The sequence below is a fragment of the Equus przewalskii genome, chromosome X (genome assembly GCF_037783145.1).
Source record: "Equus przewalskii isolate Varuska chromosome X, EquPr2, whole genome shotgun sequence".
NCBI classification, from domain to species: domain Eukaryota; kingdom Metazoa; phylum Chordata; class Mammalia; order Perissodactyla; family Equidae; genus Equus; species Equus przewalskii.
Window position 1 is genome coordinate 1,640,408 of NC_091863.1, and position 19,589 is coordinate 1,659,996.

The following is a 19,589-nucleotide window of genomic DNA, read 5'->3' on the forward strand; positions in this document are numbered from 1 at the left end:
AACTAGACAGAGATGATGGCTGCACAACGTTGTGAATGTACGCAATGCCACTGGACGGTTGACTCTAAAATGGTTCCTTTTATATTATGTGAATTCACCTCAATTTTTAAAAATCAAGAGGAGCGACTTGCAACACTTCTATACCTGGAAATGTTCTTTTCTAAAATTTTATCCCATTCTTCAAGTTCCTGTGACGTTCCTAAATTGAAAACTGTCATTCACGGGCATTCGCCAACTTACTCTAACACGCCCATGTAAGATGACGAAGAGGAAGGGTGCACACAACTTTCTGTGTATCGTTAAGCATTAGGCAACACTCCCTTCCCACAGCTTATGTCAACACTGCCCACACGACGATTCATTTACATGCACAGTAAAACCTCCCTGGTTCACATTCCACTCCTCCTGGAGGTGTGCTGGTGTGATGGTGCAGGAGCAAATGACAGCCCAGGTCAGACGGAGTGAAATTAAGGCCACTAAAGGAGAAGCAAGGTCACAGGAGAAAATCCTCTCGGTGTGGAGGAAAATGACTAAGTGCTTTAGAGAGAACCGTCTATAATCAATTATTCATTAAGGAAGGTCTCCTAGATGTTGAGAAAACATAACATTCACATCCCGTGATGTGTGATAGTTAAAAAATAAAAAGCATCAAACATGAGTAAGTTGTCTGTGTCGGCTGCCCAAATGGACGCAGGAGACAAAACGGCATAGAAGCATACAGGCACCCAGGTTCACAAATGCAAAGGAGTGCCTTTGAAAATTGAGGAGCACGGAACAGGGTCCACAGTCTCTTAGCAGGACTGTACGCACGCCGATGTCCTGGTTTTGATATTGTGACACAGCCACAGAAGATGTCACCAGAGGAGGAAGCTCTGTGAAGAGTGCCCAGGACTCTAGGGGAGTTTGGGGGTCCCTTGTGAGTCCCTTTTATACATATATATTTGTTTTTAATGGCACCATTGTTGGTGCTCACACGAAGAAATCAAGCTTGTTTATATGGCCCAGCAACGTAGAGTGGTGTCGCAAACCACATCCTCTCTAATGAGCAGCGTGGCCACTCTGAGCCTGAGTTTCTCAATCTGTGAAATCACAGCTTAGCCCAGACGTGCCCCAAGGTCTCTTCCGTACTCTAAAAGAAAAAATGCCATCAACGGATCTTTCACCAACGCAAGCTGAGCTTTCTTCCAAACTATTTGAATTTGTGGAGAACTTGTCAACCTAGAACTCTCACAAACTCCCATGGCTAGTTTTACCCAGAAGCACAGCATAAGGGCATCTGAGACCAAATGATCCCTGAGTTTCCTTCTTATTCTATCACCAGGGTGTGTGGCTGCCCCGTGAACATGGCATCTATTTCTAGCTGTGTCTTGGGCTCCTGGCCTTTCTCGGGACAGTCCCATCGTCTCCATGGCTACTGAGGGGTTTGCTAAATTACACAGAAGCACCCATGTTCTCCTGCTGTGTTCTACCTGTGCTGAATTGTCAATGTCAACACAACCATGTTTTAGCGATCGTGAGTCAGCAATTCTGCCCCACGGGCGCCTCGCCGGTGCCCAGCTCATAGGTAAGAGGGAGGGAGGGAGGACAAACACAAGAGTGCGATGGTGAGCAAAAGAATAACTCCCTCACACGAGGGGAGGTCAGACCAAATGAAAATAAATGCACATCTGCATGGGGCAGAGAGTTAACTCATCCTTCAGCGAGGACTCCAGCAGCATCTCTTCATCCTGACTCATTCTAGAATGTCTGCAAGGGCAGAGACTGTGATAAGTAAACAAAGGTTAAAAGAGAGGTTTGGGGTTTTTTTTTTTTGCTTCTAGTTTGTTTGCCTGTGGGTCTGGTTTTCTGTCTGGAGAATAGCATTGCTCAGCTGCAAACGTGCTTACAGAAGCCCCCAGACAATTCAGAACCCCTGTCCATGCCTGTTTGGGGTGTGGGAGAGTAAGGAATAGGGGCAAAGAGCCATTAATAGGGAAAGTCTTTTCCTGACTTGGAAGTTTAGGAAGAAGAGAATTCAGGCCCGCCCCGACTGGGTTCTAACTTCAGGGAGAGAGCTCACCTAGCCCTCACTACGCCTTAGGAAATGACCTAAGGTTGCTGGAGACTGTGGCTCAGAGACATGACCGTGATGGCTCTGCATGCAAAGCTTGGGATTTTTAAAAGCTTAGTCTCCTAGGTTAATCATGCTCAGATCAATGTTTATGTACTATTAAACAAAGTGATTTAAGTAAAAGAAGGCAGAAAATGTCAAGAAAGCTTAGAAGAAACACACAAACACATACACACACCTGGGTCTGTCACACACGTCTGGGTCCCTGCCCTCTGCTAGCCCAACATTCTGAACATAGGTAACCAGGCTCTCCCTTCACACCCTTGGAGCCCACAGGAAGTGATCCTTGAAGAACAAGCATCCCCTTCATTAAAAGAGGCAAAGACAACTCAAGAAAAAGAGCTCACTTCCCCACCCTGCCCCGCCCAGCCCTCTTGGTCCCCAGAGACGGTGACAGAGGGCCCCAGAGGCCGTGACATTCTATTTTTAAGGATGAGATAACTCACTGGGCACCCTACGCCCTGCTTGGCAGCGCCCACAGGGCCCCCACGTGACTGCCGACACCAGAACACGTCAGGTCTGCAGCCCACCCGCCTGCCCACACCTCACTGCCCTGGCCTCCGACCGCCCAGGGAATCTTTCACAATGGACTCCTGCACGTGCCCAAAAGAAATACAATTGCTGGTGCTGTGTGCCAAAGGACGCCGGGAGCTCCACCAACTTTCCATTGTTCAACTGTGTTTCCACCTGTAACTGCCCTGGTCTGGGTTTCTGTCCCACCCTGCCTGCCGCCCTGCAAAAAACACTGCCAGTTTTTACATCAGCCCAGCAGAGCTTCCCAAAAGGGGATAGAAGGAGACAGAGAGGGAGAGAGAGAGAGATGTAAAGAGAGAGACAGAGAAAGAAGGAGGAGGAGTTGGAGGACAGGGTTGAGAGGGAGAGAAGCAGGAGAAAGAAGGAGGGTGCATCCCACACCCTCTTTCCCAAATCAGGTTTCCCGGTGACCCCTTCCTCACAGCCATCTATACAAGGACAAGGAGGCCACCAATGGAAGAGAAAAAAGTCCCCTCTCCGTTGGCGGTCTCAACGCCACTCTGGTTGTGCCTGCTGGTCTTACTAAGCCCTAAGCATAAGCTTGAGCCCACTGCTTCCAGCTTCCCCTGCCCAGCTTCCTCCTTTCCAAAAGCGGGGCGGGGGGGGGGGGGGACCCAAGAAAGTACCTGAATATCCCTGCCTCGCTGTCGCACACGGCAGGGCTGCCTCCCCATTTGTCTTCCCAACAAGCAACAGGTAGGCACAACCCCCTTAGCAACCAGGAGTCGCTTGGAAGCCACAGGCTGGCTTGTCCCCACAGCCTGAATCCAGAGCCAACGTGGGATTGGGATAGTTAAATCCACTCAGGGTGGCCCCACCAACCAGCGCGTTTCGGGATCCAGGTGCCCAAAGAACTGGAAACCCCTATTTCCAGCTGCCCAGCTGGAGTTAAATTCAATGAGAGAGGACAAAGGAAATGATAAAAGAATGCTAAGTTTGGGAGGAACAAGATGCAAAATCATGCGCGGTGGCAAGAAAGGTGCAATCCATGTCCAGCCGCCGCCCCCCGCCCCGACAGCGCCACGGGACACCTGTCCCCCCCAGCCCCCGGTTAGTTCCGAAGTCCACGCGGGAGCATCCTGCTGCTGGGCAGAGAGGAAGGCCGGCCGAGGAGCGGTCTGCAGGTGCCAGGGCCGCCGCCTCCGTCCCTGGAGGTCCCTGCCTGGGAGCACCCTCCAAGGTCCCCAAAGTGATGTGACCCCCAGGAAGTTTTGTGACGTCGCGGGGGCCCAGTCACCGGAGTGGTTTTGAGGGTAGAGGTCTAAATGAGGAGCTTTTGGAGGCTCAACACAGGGCGCCGGCAGGTGGGGAGGCTCCCGGGGGTCGGGGGGATGCCCTCCAGCTTTCGGGGCGCCTGGGGGAGCCGAGGGCGCAGGGGCAGCCCCGCGCGAGGACCCCGAGCAGGCGGCGCCGGGCAGGGCGCTCCCTGGGGGGCGGCCAGGCGACGGCACCCGAGCCCTTTGTCTGACGCCAGCGTCCCGGGCGGCGCCGAACGCCCGTGCGACCGAGGCCCCGCACTTCGCACTCACCCACGGTGGCCAGCGTGTCGAAGTCCTGCAGGCGGTAAGCGGGAGGCTCCGGAGAGGGTGCCCCGGGGCTGGGTAACTTCGCCCCGTCGGGGGTCTCCCTTGGGCTCTCTCGGGGGCTGGGGTCCGCCGCGGCCGCCTTAGCCAGCCCGGGCGCCTCCATGGGGGCGCACTCAAGTCCGGGACTCGGGGCCGGGCCGGGGGGCGCGGGGGACCGGGCTTCCCGGGACGCAGCCTCGGAGGGCGGCGCGGCGGCGGCGGCATCAGCGCCGCACACCCATGCGCGCCCCCCGCCTCCCGGTGCGCGGCCCGGCGCAGCTGGCGGAGCGGCGGGGACAATGGCAGGGCGCGCGGCGGCGCTCACTGCGCAGCAGCAGCAGCAGCAGCTGGTGGGAGTAGCCGGCGGCCTCGGGGGGCGGGCCCGGCGGGCCGGGCGGCGGCGTGGGCGGTGGCGCGGCCTGGGCTGGGGGCGCGGCCCGGGCGGGCGGCGGCGGCGAGGCGGGGTCGGGGCCGCGGGCTCCCGTCTCCCTGTTCATTCCTCGTGCCCCGGGTCCGCCGTCGCCGTCGCCGCCGGCGCTGCGCGCGCGATAATGGGGGGCCGGGCGGAAGCGGCCTGGGCGGGGCCGCGCGCGCTCCCCGCCCCCCCACCCACCCCCGGCGCCGGCCCGGACGCGGCCCGGCGGGCTGGGGGTGTCGCCGTCCCCGCCGCGCCCCGCCCCCGCCGAGTACCCACCCTGCAACCGCGAGGCCGGTATGTGGGGGCTGCGCCGACCGCAGAGGGGGCGGGGGGCTTTGGGGAGGGTGGGGGCCCCTCCTAGCTGGCGCGGGGGCTGCGCGGGCCGCCAGCCGAGCTGGCTGCGCCCGGGCCGGAAGGTTGGGAGGCGGGACCGGCTGGGGACCGGGAGGGCGTGGTTCGAACAAAAGTTAAGTTAAAAAATACAACTGAACCCAGGACGCTTTGTAGACGGCGCGGTGCCCACGAGTCCCCCGCGGGCGGGTGCCGGGGCTGGCAAGGGAACGCCCGGCCCGCGTCCGCTTCCTGGTCTCGCTTGTTGGACTATGGTGATGCAAGATGCTGGCTGGGGGCGAGGCGCGGCGAGGCGCGCGGGACCTCCCTGGGTGTTTCTTTGCAGCTTCCTATGAATCTATAATTATTGCGAAAGACCCATTTACAAAAGGATAAGGAGAGGCAGATTTGTGAGAGAGAGCAATCAAATGCAGCGCGTGCAACTTGATGCATTACTGTTTTAAACACACCAGGGACTACTGGAAAAAAGAAATGCAGGATGCCCAGATACGTTCGCATTTCAGATACACGATGATAGGTTTTTTTCCCCCCTGGTGTAGGTCCCAGGCCATGTTTAGATAAAGTTATACGAAAAAGTGACTTATGTATTTCTGAAATTCTGCTGTAACTAGGCGTCTTGTATTTTCACTGGCCACTCTCCCCCGGGGCATCTGCCTAGAATGCACATTGGACTTAACAGGGCCCAGGACTGACCCGGCTGCGGGTTCGCAGACCACGCTTTGAGTAGGAGAAAGGGACTCTGCCTACTTCCTCGTCTGCTGGAATCTCAGCCATTCGGCCCTTGGAGGCAGCGTCTTGACCCTCGGTCCTAGGATCGGAGTGGGAGGGGTCTCTCGGGAGAGGCCAGCCCGCGTCTAAGTCAGAACTTCAGAACTGACATGTTTTACAGGGCCCAGGCCATGCCTGCCTGACTTGGCCAACTGGGAGGGGGCGACAAGAAACCAGAACTCGGCCCTGGGTATGCTTTTCTGGCCCCAGCTCTCATCTGCACGTTGTGGGTGGCAGTTTCCCCGGGCCTGAAGCCTGCTTGTTGCCAAATCTTGAGCTGGAATGCGAGCAATGCGCGCCAGGAGCGGGCTGCGGGCGCCTGTGCGCCTGCTTAGAACAAGCACCGGTTCCCGCGCTCTGGCCATCAGGCCCTGCCCCGCCCTGCAGGGCCCAGGGGCTCCAGGCGACCCGGAACCGTCCCTGCCAGGCAAATGCGCGCCTCCCTGCCTAGCGCGCGCCCTCTCCACCTGGATTCGACGTTGCCACTGCGATGAGGCCAGCTAATTAAGGTCGGTGGTCAAGCCTGGGGTTTCACACCCGATTAAGGACAGGCCTTTCCCTTCCAATTGCACCCAGGCAGAGAAAAGTAACAGAGAAACCTTCAGAATTAAAGTCTGGTTTTGCAGAGTTGATCTGGCCATTCCTATCTCGCCCTGAGCTTGGCCACATACCTACTTCTTGGAATAAATATCCTGGGCAGGTTTCGCAACACCTCGCCATTACAAAGCAGCTTTCATCTGGGAGGATCGTAAAAATTCTTCAGAAACCACAGCATGTTACTTGAAAGACAAAAAAAGAAAAATCCCTGTGAGCTAGGCATTATAGGCTCATTACCACCTTTATGATGTGGCCTTGTGTTGTGGCAGTGAGGAGGCTGCGAACTCTGTAATCCAGAAGGAGTGAGTTCCCACTTCCACCCAGAATGAACTAGAAATGCAACACAGTAGCCGGTGGAGGTGTTGTTGAAGGCGAAAGAAAGAAAAATGGTAGTTTGTGAAGGCAGCTGGACACTTCTTTTAGAATATATGTATATGTTTTTATATATGTATGTATATGTGTGAATGTATACATGTGTATATGTATATACTGAGTTAAAATAAAAAAGTGTTCATCTCCCTTCACAAACTTTACAATTTATACATATATTAGATATGTATTACATATATTATATGTTATATTCTAGTATATTCTATAATGTATATATTCTGATTATTTTATAACATATATTCTAATATATTTTATAATATATATTCTCATATGCATTCTAAAAGAAGTGTTCAACTGCCTTCGCAGACTTTGCAATTTATATATATTATATATTGTATTCTAATGTGTTCTATAATGTATATGTTCTGGTATATTTTATACTATATAGTCTAAACTATTTTAGACTATATATTCTACTATATATTCTACTATATAGTCTAAAATAAATGTTCAGCTGCCTTCACAGACTTTACAATTCATGTATATGAACACATAATATTTATATATTTATGTGTATTCTGAGTTGAACATGCCTATGTATATTGGCCCTCACTCACCAAAACAGATACTTTGGAAATATGCAAGGCATGCTTTGATACTTTGTTAATTGACCAAACCTGGAAGAGGTCTTCCCAAGGCTTCTGGAAAGAAGTCCTCCAGACAGCATAGGAATCAGTTTGAATCTGGACACCACCAGAGATGGAAATTTTGTATCATTCATTGCCTGAAGACACACCCTTTAGGTTTTCATCTTAGAAGGCAGGCAGAAAATTCAGATACGTGCTTAGTTCCAGGAGGATGGTTTCAGATTTCGGTAGTTAGATCTTACCCTGAGTCAGACAATGCCTTTTACTGAGTGTCCACTGGGTCGCAGGAATATGATAGGTCATTTCTTGTGCTCAGTGTGTTTGTTCTCGTTTTCTCAGAGGAGCTGTTGCAAAGCCATTCGTCGGCACTTGGGTGTTTTTGCTCATGAACATTTTCCTGGCAAAGAGTGATTCAAGTGTTTGTAAGCACTCGGTGTGGGTAGCTTTGAAATCTTCTGCTTGTCTCTCCTTCATCACTTGACAACCCCGTGGTGGGTTTGTGTTGGTTTCCTGTGTTAAGAATTCGTGATAACCTAGTTGTTTGGCTGTGTTGTATCTCGATCCTTAGCACTTCTGCCTCTGCAGGTGGAGCCAGAGCCAGGCCCGTCGCAACTAATCAAGGATGATACAACTCATTTTGTAGTTAGGATAAGGATGACTGCAGTAATCAGACGCCTGTTCCAGTCGCGAGCCCGGCTGCCTGATCGCCTCTCAGGAACAGTCTGTGCAGGGTCTCCCAGTTCCATATTTCGGCCCCTGGCCCTCCAGAGATATTTCTCGCCCGTGGGCCCCCCTTTTCAAACAGCTCCAACTTCGCTTGCTGAAGCAGTGTCCTGACCCCACGTACGTTTTCGAGCCAGGTGAAGCCAGCGTGGAAATGCCCTCTCTGATGATGAAAATCAAGTTTTCGCTGTGGAGATATCACACACAGTTCCCTGGCTAGAGAGGTCCTCAAATGGGTTTAGAGTGATGAGTTCATCCAAGGTCGACCCCTGGATTTAGATTAAGGTAAAACCCACCCATCGTCAGTCATTCAATGAAACACAACCTAAGCCGCTGTCTCTACAAATTGAAGTTTAAAAATCTGAAAACGCCACCCTCCAGATGCTCTTCTTGGCGTATGGAGCACTGACTTCTAAAAATAATGCCGCTAAACATATCTATTTATGCTGAGGCTTTTCTTGAGGGATTTCAAAGAAAACCCTACAGGAGAGCATCGAACAAGGTAACGTTGTCTGGACTAGACCAGCCTGTGATTACAATAGGCTGAGTTGACTCCTCACCCAAGCTGTGCGTGAGAGTTGTTACTTCTCAAATGCTGGAGGGATTTATGGAAAATCCACGCTGTGGTACTGAAGGCACGAAAGTGAATAATGCTTCCCGAAATGTAAACATGTGTGTTGGAAAGAGCCATCCTTCATCCAAAAGGGAAGTTAATGTCACACGCCCGTGTGGTTCCTGTTTAATTGGATTTCTGAACTTGAAATTTAAAACGTCCTATTTGACCCAAAGGATAATGGTGATGGTTAGTAAGGAAGATGACTTATGAGGAAGTCCACCAAGGGCATCCGTCAATCTATTCTGTAATATGGCAATTTCCTTTAGGTTCCTACAGTTTCAATGTGCAAAAGCAAATAAGTGGGTGGAAACCATGAGCCAAATGACCCGCATTCTAGTATCTACAAAAGTGACTTTGTTACCTGAGTCACATAGTTTCTACTCTCCCTTTTGCCCATGTGCTAGTCTCTGAAGCTTTTAAGGAACTCAAAGTACAGCATAGTAACAGGAGAAAAATTATGTCAAGTCAAGTTGTCTATGTCCCCAGATGTCATAAATAGTATACCAGTATCAACGGCTATCTGTATTGGATTAAAAGCTAATTTAGGTTCTCACCACGTACTGTATTAAAAAATTACACATCCCAAGATAAGGAAACTAGAATCAATTCCAGGAGTATGAGAGTTGAGGGCTTGGGGGAGGGGAGGGTCAATCTTAAAACAGTAAGACAGGAAGAAGAGAGCGCGGCCAATTCAAATCCCCGGATGGCCGTGGAAGGACGTTCTAGACTTGATAGAGATAGAACCACAGGGGTCAATAGATGAATAGAGCTGACTACCTGAAAATGTAAGAGAGTTATGGAAATACAAAGGAAATGAAAACATATTGACAACAAGCGTGCGTAGTGCGTAAGAAAAGGACATAAGCCAGGCTGGTATATAGTCAAAGGGCATTAATGGACAATGAACCCAAAAGAAGGGAATAGACATAGGTCATTCACCTAGGGAGAAAAAAAATGTTTATAATAACTAATAATCAAAGAAATGCGACTAAGAATAAATGTGGCCACTGTGTTTTTAAATCTACGTAACAGGACAAAGATGAGCCGTTCCCTGCTGATGAGAGAATCCGCACACACTTCTGGTTGTAATGTCCGTTGGTAGAAGGGCTTATGGTGTCAGAAGTGATCGTACGTTTTGGTCTATTAATTCTATATGTAGGAATTTATTTTTCAAAAGTAAATTTTGGGCTCCATCAAAAGCTTCATGATCAGAGTTCTTATGCACGGTTAGGGGCTGAATTGTGTCCCCCAGAATTCATGTATTGAAGCCTTAACACCCTGGAGCTCAGGATGGGACTGTATTTGGAGACGGGTCTTTAAGGAGGTGATGAAGGTAAAATGAGATGAGGGTGGGTCCTGATCCAAGAAGAATGGGGTCCTTATGAGAAGAGGAGATGAGGACACAGACATGCGCAGAGGGACGACCACATGGGGACACGGGCAGAAGACGCGTCCACACACCAGGGAGAGAGGCCTCAGGAGGAGCCAGCCCTGCCCACACCTGGGTCTCAGACTCCAGCCTCCAGAAGTCTGTGACCGTAAATGTCTGTTGTTTAAGCTGCCTCATCTGGGAATTCTGTTGTGGTGGCCCTGGCAGACTAACACACCCATCATTCAAGGAAATTTTTGTTATAGAGAAAGAGCACAGAGATTCCTTCAACATCCAAAACTAAGAGAATGTATGCTTTTATGCTGGTTTGTTCATGGGAGAAAATCTTCAAATTCTTTATAAATAGTAAACCCAATGGGAACATTGTGATTAAATTTTAAATAATCTAGGCAGTAATCCAAATTTTGTAACACACTCTGATTTTCATTATATAAAAAAACGAGTAAGACAGTGTCAAAATGCTTGTGTCTGGATTGTGAGACTCCTTGTAATTTTTTTTTAAGTTTCTACAAATGTTCTTGGAATGAGAAAATAGACTTCAGAACACACAATGGATGATCTCATAGGAGATACAAATGGGCAGATTTGGAAACTGGTTTCTGTGAAGTGATGAATTGAGGTAGAATTATCTTAGTCCTTGCTCAGGAGCTGTGGTTCTGTAGTTTATCTTAATGTCTGGGCGAGAGGTAAGAAAACATTTATCGAGTCTTATCCTCGAACCTGATTGTTTTGGTTAGTCATCAATACTTATCGGTATAAGACTAATAAGGGGAAAACTTGAAAACTACTGAAGGACATGGGAAGACGTGACAAACTAGAAATATGTGCCCTGACCTTGGAGGAAAACATCTGCTACTGTCATTCTTCCTCCATGGATGATTAACTCAGCACCAGGCCCAGCAAACCTGTGTCGGGACTATGACAATGTGAAGTCAGAGCTTATCTGGAAGAAAAACTGTGAGAGGCAGGGTTCTAAAATGCTGAAAAAGAAGACTGATAATGTGGGAGCTAGCTTTCCTCGTGATAAAGCTGGAATTTGAAAAATAGTTTGGTCCTGGAGAGGAAAGAGCTTGAGACACACATTGCCCTAGAGTCCAGAATGCACAGGCCATGTGAACGTGGGGCAGAGGACGCAGCACACCCAAAAAGTGCTATTCAACAACTGCATGGTTATTTAAATTTCAAAAAGCAGGATTCCTTCTTTGTTTATGCCAAAGTAAATTCTTCATATGTCAATGAACCTGTAAAAACAGAACCGCGGAGTCTGAGATGAAAATACAGACTTTTAAAATGTAATAGTAATAACTATATTTATATAAAATGTATATAAAATATGTATAATTTGGGGAGGTTTTCCTAAGAAACCATAAAGTAAAGGCATATTTGCGTTTATATTATCTAAGAAAAATATGCACATTTTTATATATATATGTATGTATATACACGTAATTATGTAATATGTGGTATTACAATATAACAATATAATGCAATATGACAATATAATACAGTGTAGACATATATACATATATGGTAGACAAATACATATAAATATATATAAATATATATTCAGACATATGTAAGTATATATAAACATATATACAAACCTAAATGCGTATAAACCCACATGTATACAGTTTATTTATGTTGTGCATGTGTATATATGTGTACATGTCTGCATCATCCTTTGAAATATGCATAATTTGAAAGTCTCTAAGCTCATTTAAGAGACACATGTTACAGTGAAAATGTCTTTGCCACCCTCAGACTCATCAACACCCTACACCTTGGCCTCCAGCTGTTTCCCTCCCGGCCCGAGGTTCTTTCCTTCCTTTTAGTCACTTCAATCCTGACAGCGTCTAGGAGCTGACACTATTATTATTGCTGGTCAGAGGGGGAGACATCAGGGGCTTGAATTGCTTTCCCCAGCAGCTCCTCGGGGTCTCCAGAGCCTGCGCCAACGCACTTGAGAAAGATGCTCAGCCTCTCACAGCTGAGGAGCGCAGGTTAGCCCAAAGCCGGGTGCCTAGTGCCCCCTGCACGATGGGCACCATGGGTGGCACCCCATGAAGCTTGGCTTTCAGGGAGACAGGCACCGCCTCACCCAGCAAGTCTGGGTATTAAGGGGTGCAGGCTTTAGGGAGGATAATCAGAGAGTGGCTATGGGATCTTCCCATGCACGTGCTCCCTCCAAGTTGGCTTTGGGATCCACACCCAGGGGTGTGGAGGTGTTTAGGGAGGACTGTCCATTGCGGCAGAGTTTGAAATAGCCACGGCTGGCAGCAGCAATCTCTGTCCACGGGAGGGGTGCTGGTGGAGTCCCCACCATGTGCCAGGCACTCCCAATGTGGGCATGGGATAAAGCAGAGGTCAGCAGACCCAGATCCCCTGATGCAGGGGGCTCAGACCCAGGGGTACGCCATGGACAGTCAGCACTAAGAGTGGGTCAGAGCATATGAACTATGGAGGGAAAGGAAGAAATAACAAAGTGAGAGGGCCAGGGTGGGGAAGAGGGTGTCAAGTGTAGTAATTTTCTATATTCACTATTATGTAATTATAGGTATATAAGGATACGTTATTATTTTACCTCATATAATATATCTGTGTGTGCATACCTATAGGGTTACACAGATATAGATATAGCTGGAGGTAGGTGTGTGTGATGCAGATTAACTCTTACAGAGGGGCCATTTTTGAAGGAAGGAAGGAAGGAATAAACTTCAGAAGTCTGGGAATGTGAGGCGGAGAGTGTGGACTTTGCCCTTTACTCCAGGGTGGCCAGATTGAGCAAATAAAAATACAGGGTGCCCAGTTATAGTTGAATTTCAGATAAACAATGTGTTTTTGGTTTGATTTAAAATTTTTTTAGTGAGGAAGATTGGCCCTGAGCTAACGTCTATGCTGATCTTCCTCTGTTTTGTATGTGGGAGGCCACCACAGCTTGCTTGATGAGCAGTGTGTAGGTCCATGCCTGGGATCTGAACCGATGAACCCTGGGCCACTGAAACAGAGTGGGCAAACTTAACCACTACGCTACCAGTCCAGCCTCTGTATTTTTTAGTATAAAGTATGTCCCCATGTAATATTTGGGACATGCTTATACTAAATGCCTGGGTGAATTTGAATTTCAGATAAACAATAAATAATTATTTTAGGATAAATATGCCCCATACAATCTTTGAGACAAACTTCCACTAAATGCCCAGTTGAATTTGAATTTCAAGTAAACAACGAATCATTCTTTTATTATAAGCAAATCACCAATTTAAATGGAGACTGCAGCCGGGAAATCAACAGAAGGCTGAGACTCGGGAGGGCAGCAATGAAAGAGTTAGGAAAGATCCTCAAGTGTAAGGAGGTGTCATTAGAGACGCAGGCCAAGGTTACCCACACCCGCCTATTCCCCATCACTATGTACGAGTGTGAAAGCTGGACGGTGAAAAAGACTGACAGGGAAAAAAATTTGAAATACGGTGTCAGAGGAGAGCTCTGCGGCTTACCCTGGACTGCCAGGAAGATGAACAAGTGGTTCCCAGAGCAAATTAAGCCTGAACTATCACTGCAAGCAAGATGACAACACTGAGGCTGTCCTACTTTGGGCCCATCATGAGAAAGCAGGATTCGTAGGACAAGACCATAGTGCTGGGAAAAGAAGACGGCAGCAGGAAAAGAGGAAGACCAAGTATGAGATGGGTTGACTCCATAAAGGGTGCCATAGGCGTGAGTCTACAGGAGCTGACAGGGCTGTTGAGGACAGGGTATGGTGGATATCACTCATTCAGGGTAGCCAGGAGTCGGAGCTGACTTGACTGCAGGTAACGATAATAATGGTCCGCACAATCTTTGGGACATACACTGAATACCTAGTTGAACTTCCTAAGGATGCCTTTGCCTTCTTTGGTCCACGCATACACCAAATGCCCACGTGACTTTGATTTTCGGATAAACTATGAATGTTGTTTTTAGTATAAGTATTTCTGTGATATTGTGCTTTCTAATAAGAAATATATATTTGATCTTTGTCCCTGTTTCTAGCACAGACCTTCTAAAACTCGGAATTTCCTAAGTGAAGGGAGTGACACAGGTCTTTTGTTGTGTTAATAATTTTTTTTTAGGTGAACTGAGCATGGGGGCTGGTAGCCAGGGGACCCAACCCTGGGATTAGAGGGTTGGAACTTTCAGTCCCTCCCCTGAGGGGAGAAAGGAGGACCTGGAGATTGAGTTCAGTCGTAAGTGGCCAATGGTTCAATCAATCATGCCTGTGTAATGAAGCCTCCATAAAAACTCGAAAGGGCAGGGTTCAGAGATTCGGGGTGAGTGGTACCCGGAGAGGGCATGGAAGCTCCACACCCATTCCCCATGCCTTGCCCTATACATCTCCGCCATTTGGCTCTTCCTGAGTTAGATCCCTTTGTCTAGTCAGTAGGATGTTTCTCTGAGTTCTGTGAGCCAATCTAGCAAATTAATCGAACCCAAGGAGGAATCCTGGGAAATTGATCCTTAGCCAGTCCGTCAGAAGCACAGGTGACAACCTGGACTTGCGATGAGTGTCTGAAGTAGGGGATGGTCTTGTGGAACTGAGCACTTCACCTGTGGGATCTGATGCCATCTCCAGGTAGATAGTGTCAGAACTGAGTCAACTTGAAGGACGCCCAGCTGGTGTCCAAGAATTGCTTGGTGATGTGGGAACCCCCCACCCCCAACAGACACACATATTGGAATTGGGTCTAGAACCCATTTTAGTGTCCCATGCAATCTGGGACATAGTTATACAAAATGCACAGTTGAATTTGAATTTCAGATCAACCACGCATAATTTTTTTTAGTATAAGTATGTCCCATGCAGTATTTGGGACCTAATTATACTAAAAAAATCGTTTGTCGTTTATCTGAAATCCAGATTGAACTTGCATCCTGTATTTCACTCGGCAACTCTAACTCAGCAAGATACAGAGCTGTTGTCAGATTCTGAGCTGAAACGTGATCTGCTCTGCTCAGTTTTAAAAGGCTCTCTTTGCCTGCCAGCTGAATTGAGAATAAGCTTCAAGGACCTACAACAGCCATCAGAACCAGCTGGAACTTTAGAAACCCTGTGCTTGCCTGGGCCCCACTGGAGACCAGCTGAACCAAGTCTCAGGGGGCGGGAATCCAGGCGTAGATATTTTTGTCTTTTCCTCAGGTGATTCTGACGCACTGTGAGGGTTGAGATCCCTGGTGGGAGGCTCTTAGAGTTATGGGGAGAGAAATAATGGTGGTAAAATAAATTAGTGAATGCCAGGGCGGCGAAAATATTCTGTGTGATCCTGTAATGGTAGATATATGACATGGTGCCTCAGTGCAAACCCATAGAACGTCCAACCCCAAGGGGAGCCCTAATGCAAACTGTGGACTCTGGGAGAAATGCTGTGTCGATACTGGTTCACCAGTCTTAACAGATGTACCACATCAATGCAAGATGTTCGTAACAGGGACACGGTGTAACAGGAGAAGGGGAATGTGGGAACCATGTGTACTTTCTGTTTAATTTTCCTTTAAACATAAAGCTGCTCTAAGAAATGAAGTCTACTTAGTTTAAAAAATAAATCGATGCATGCCTTTACAACAGACTATTAGGTAGCCATTTACAAAATAAATGAAGGGCCAGCCCCAGTGGCCTAGTGGTTAAGTTCAGCGTGCTCTGCTTTGGCAGCCTGGGTTTGGTTCCCAGGCATGGACCTACATCACTCATCTGTCAGTGGCCATGCTATGGTGGCAGCTCACGTAAAAAAGAGGAAGATTGGCAACAGATGTTAGCTCAGGGCCAATCATCCTCAGGAAAAAAAAAAAAAAGAAAAAGAAAGGCAGATGATTTCTATCTACATGTATATCTGTAGAAAAAAATCTTAAAATCGTATTGATAAGGAACAATTTATAGGATCTATTTGTGTAATGTATGAGCATCTATGATTCTGTGATTTGTATGTGATGTTCACAGAAAATCCTGCATGGATCCTGAGAAACAGGGTTTTGCTATGAGGAGGAGAAGTCAATTCAGGGTGGTGGTAGGGGGGTTTAACAGGGCAGATGGAAATTTCACTTTTTATCTCTTTGTCTTCTATTCAGATCGAGTTTCCTACCAAGAGATGTTATTTTACAATACTTTTTGAAACAAATTAATTGTGACAGCTGCTGGGATAGTGAAGGTCATGTGTTGGCCACAGGCAACCCATTCTTGGTCATCTCCAAGATATGCTGAGGGCTGTAAATGAGGGCCAGCGAGGTGACCAACCAGGAGAAATGCCACCATCAATGGAAAAACAACCCAAAGGGTATCTCCTCCTGACAACTGGGCAATCATCTTTTGGACAAGTAGAGATCCTATCAGTGTTATCCATGCCCAACAGAGCCGACAGAACATCCCAGTAAAAAAATGCAGTGTGCAAAATACATCTAGACTCACACTATTAGGACTTGTTTGTGTTGTTCCTACAGGTCAGTCTGTATTTATGCAGCTGACGGAGGGAAAAAGAAAAACTTAAAATGAAGACACCATGGAAAACTACATATTCCATGTTTGATGGAGTTAGAGATCTCCCCTGTCTAATTTTTTATGGCTTCTTGGGTATAATTAGACCAACCCGCGTGGGACCAAAAATTATGGGCTATGAATTAACTCATGCCACTAATTACTGTTTATTTATTTTTGAATTTATAAGAACAGTTCTCATCGAAAGACGCCTTGAGGTATGTAAGGGAAGGAACACACCAACCCAGAGAAACATCAGTTGTGCAGTTCATGTCTTTCTGAGGAACGTGCTTGGCTGGTTTTAAAGATAATGCCCAACCCTGCTCTTGGGAAAGAGTACAAAGTATCTAAGTCTGAATTTCACCCAGATTTGGATCTGGGGCCTCGGAGATAAAGCTCACCTGGGAGCTTTGGAGGCACTGGATTTTGCTGGTTTACAATGGGGCCACATGGGTTCAATGGAAGCTCTCAGATAAGAGGCTTCTTCAGAACTGTAGTCACGTAATTCTGGGGCCCTCCATTGGGTGTATGATGAAGTTACCAAGGGAACTGGTCTGGGAGAAGAGCATAAAACGTAAGAGTGAAGTCTTTTGTTTTGAGAGTGTGTCCCAACAGCGTGGCAAGAGGATGAAGCGGCTCCCCAAAGATGGCCAAGTGAGAAACCACTTTGAACATATTTCTAAACAGCAGCTGCTTTTGAGCAGCTCTGCTATCAAAGACGAAGGAGCTGGATTCAATAGACCAACAACCCGGAGGAGCATGAAAAACTAAATTCCCAGCGTGGTTAGACTTCCAGCTGCGTGGATTCCATTGGATGAGGAAACTGAACATCCTGGGAAGCATTCATGGGGGTCCTTGTTGCTTCAGTTCTCCAGACTAAGACCCTGTGGGGTACTGAGACCCAATTGCATGTTGGAAGATGTCCCTGTGTCTAAAATATTGTTCTACTCAGAAGGGTGGAGAACATCCTTGAGAAAAAGACGCAAAAGTGGGAGAGGCTACAGAGTCTTTGTTTTGTTTCATTGTGTGGGAAGGTTGCACAAGATAGAGCCTTCCAATATTTCAGCAGTCGGTGTCTGTGAGCAGCTTGTCCACGTTGCACGAGAGGTGCAATCGAGAACAGTCTTAGACAATATGGATATGGTCCTGAGGAAAGGCAGACAACACTGGAAGGATCCAGAATGTACCCTAAAACACTCCATCCAAGACCTTTAAAGGACTGAGAAATTTCACATCTCTGGAAAAAGCCAGAATGCCATCAGTAACTCATAGATTTGTAAACATGACATGTCACATGATAACACACATAACAGGAAATATTCGTCATGCATATATCAGTTTCATCTGGGGCCACCACTGGCACCTACAAAACGATGTGTTTACATAATAAACAGTGACACTTTGTATGAAATGAGAGTCTCTTATCTTTTGTTGTGGATCTTGCTGAATTAGTTGCTGTCATCTCAGGCGAGAAGAGAGATGGTGCAAGTTTTACAGATAAGCTTGGGTCATTACACAGAGAAAAAGACCTTCGTGGGATAGGAATGTTCTGTGGTGTGAAATCCCTGAGGAGTACAGAACTAAAAACAAGTTTAGAAATGAATTTTATCTGCTGTACAGAGATACATAGAATTAAAGTTACTAAACATTGCATAGAAGAGTTTTCACTATTAAAAGTGAGGGGTATTTGTGGGCTGTCTAGAGAAAGGGAGAAAAGTTTAAGATTTCCGAAAGATTTACAAAGGAGTGTTTGTGCAAATGAGCTGCAGGGTTTGGGAGAAGATTGATCTGTCAACCGACCCAGCCTTCCCTGGGGGAAGAGGGGCATTTTAATGCAGACCAGGAAGCCATTTTGACTGGGGAGTGTGGGTCTAAATTGTGGGATTTGACAATGCTTATCAGGGATCTAAAATTCCTAATGAGTTATCACTAAGGAATCTGAAGGTGTCTGGATAAATGTGAATTCCTCGCAGGAGATTCAACAATCCTTAGACAAAATGTTGAGATTCCATCCAGTTGCTACAAAGTTGATGGACATGAGGTTTGATCTTATCTTTAATAGAACACGTACTGGGTTGAATGGTGACACCCCTGCATAAAAAGAAAGATATGCCAACGTGGAACCTGTGAATGGGGCCTTATGTGGAGAAAGGGTCTTTGCAGATGTAATTAAGGATCTCCAAATGAGAGCATCCTGGATTAACCAAGTGGGCCCCAAATCCAGGGATGAGTATCTTTATATGAAACAGAAATGGAAATGCATACAGAAGAGAGAGCATAGTGAAGAAAGAGATAGAGATTGAAGTGAGGCATCTACAAGTCCAGGAATGCCCAGAATTGCTGGTAACCACCAGAAACTGGGAACAAATTCTCACTCAGAGACTCCAGAAGGAACCACTGCTGCCCACACCTTGATCTCAGACGTGTGGCCTCCAGAACTGGGAGAGTATAAATTCCTATTGTTTTAAGCAATATTTGTTACAGGAGCCCCAGGAAACCAGTAAATCAGCTTGTCTTGCTTTAGATGCCTCTTAAGAATTCGATGAAATATATGGACACTCTTCCTGTTAAAATCAGACACAAACTCACAGGTACACAGATTAGTCAGCAACGCTCGGGAGTGTGAAGGCCTCTCGAGTGATGATTGAGGTCCGTGAATCTAGGCTCTTAACCATTCCCACCCACCAGCCTCGCAACCTGGAACTTAGTAATGTGTCCTCTTCTGGGACGAGGTGAAGATAGCAAGAAATAAGAGACGTCTTGACTTGCGTATATACTTTAATTATATGAAATCACTCTGTAGAAAGAATCAGTTAACACATTAAAAGAAAATAAGCCTCATATCAGTGATTATTATGGTTTGAAATATATCTATCCCTTAACGTTTTAAAGAAAAGTGAGAAATGAAAACATATTAGGACATTAAAAATCACATGGAGAAAGCTGAGGGTAAAATTATTTTGCTATAACCCCAGTCATGGCTATATTCTATGTCAGAAAAGAAAAGAAGAATGAATCCCATGGCAGATATACAGTTT

At 47.1% G+C, this 19,589-nt stretch overlaps 2 protein-coding genes across 11 annotated transcripts in view; one reads left to right on the forward strand and one right to left on the reverse strand.

The window, feature by feature from the left end:
• PRKX (protein kinase cAMP-dependent X-linked catalytic subunit) overlaps positions 1-4,627 on the reverse strand; it is a 166,890-nt gene extending 162,263 nt beyond the window's left edge. For 9 of the 10 annotated variants that reach the window (XR_011535762.1, XR_011535763.1, XR_011535764.1 and 6 more), the window contains exon 1: positions 4,174-4,552. Coding sequence is in view for 3 of the 10 variants with exons in the window: in XM_070603605.1 (XP_070459706.1) it covers positions 4,174-4,333 (160 nt within the window). In the remaining 7 variants the exon portion in view is untranslated. Of the gene's footprint in view, positions 1-4,173 lie in introns of all 10 variants that reach the window. The other variant, XM_070603603.1, reaches the window with a different exon arrangement.
• Positions 4,450-19,589, forward strand: part of LOC103556800 (uncharacterized) — a 205,919-nt gene continuing 190,779 nt past the window's right edge. Inside the window, exons 1-2 of the mRNA XM_070604007.1 lie at positions 4,450-4,477; positions 4,542-4,921. Coding sequence (XP_070460108.1) covers positions 4,450-4,477; positions 4,542-4,921 — 408 coding nt within the window. The remainder of the gene's footprint in view (positions 4,478-4,541; positions 4,922-19,589) is intronic.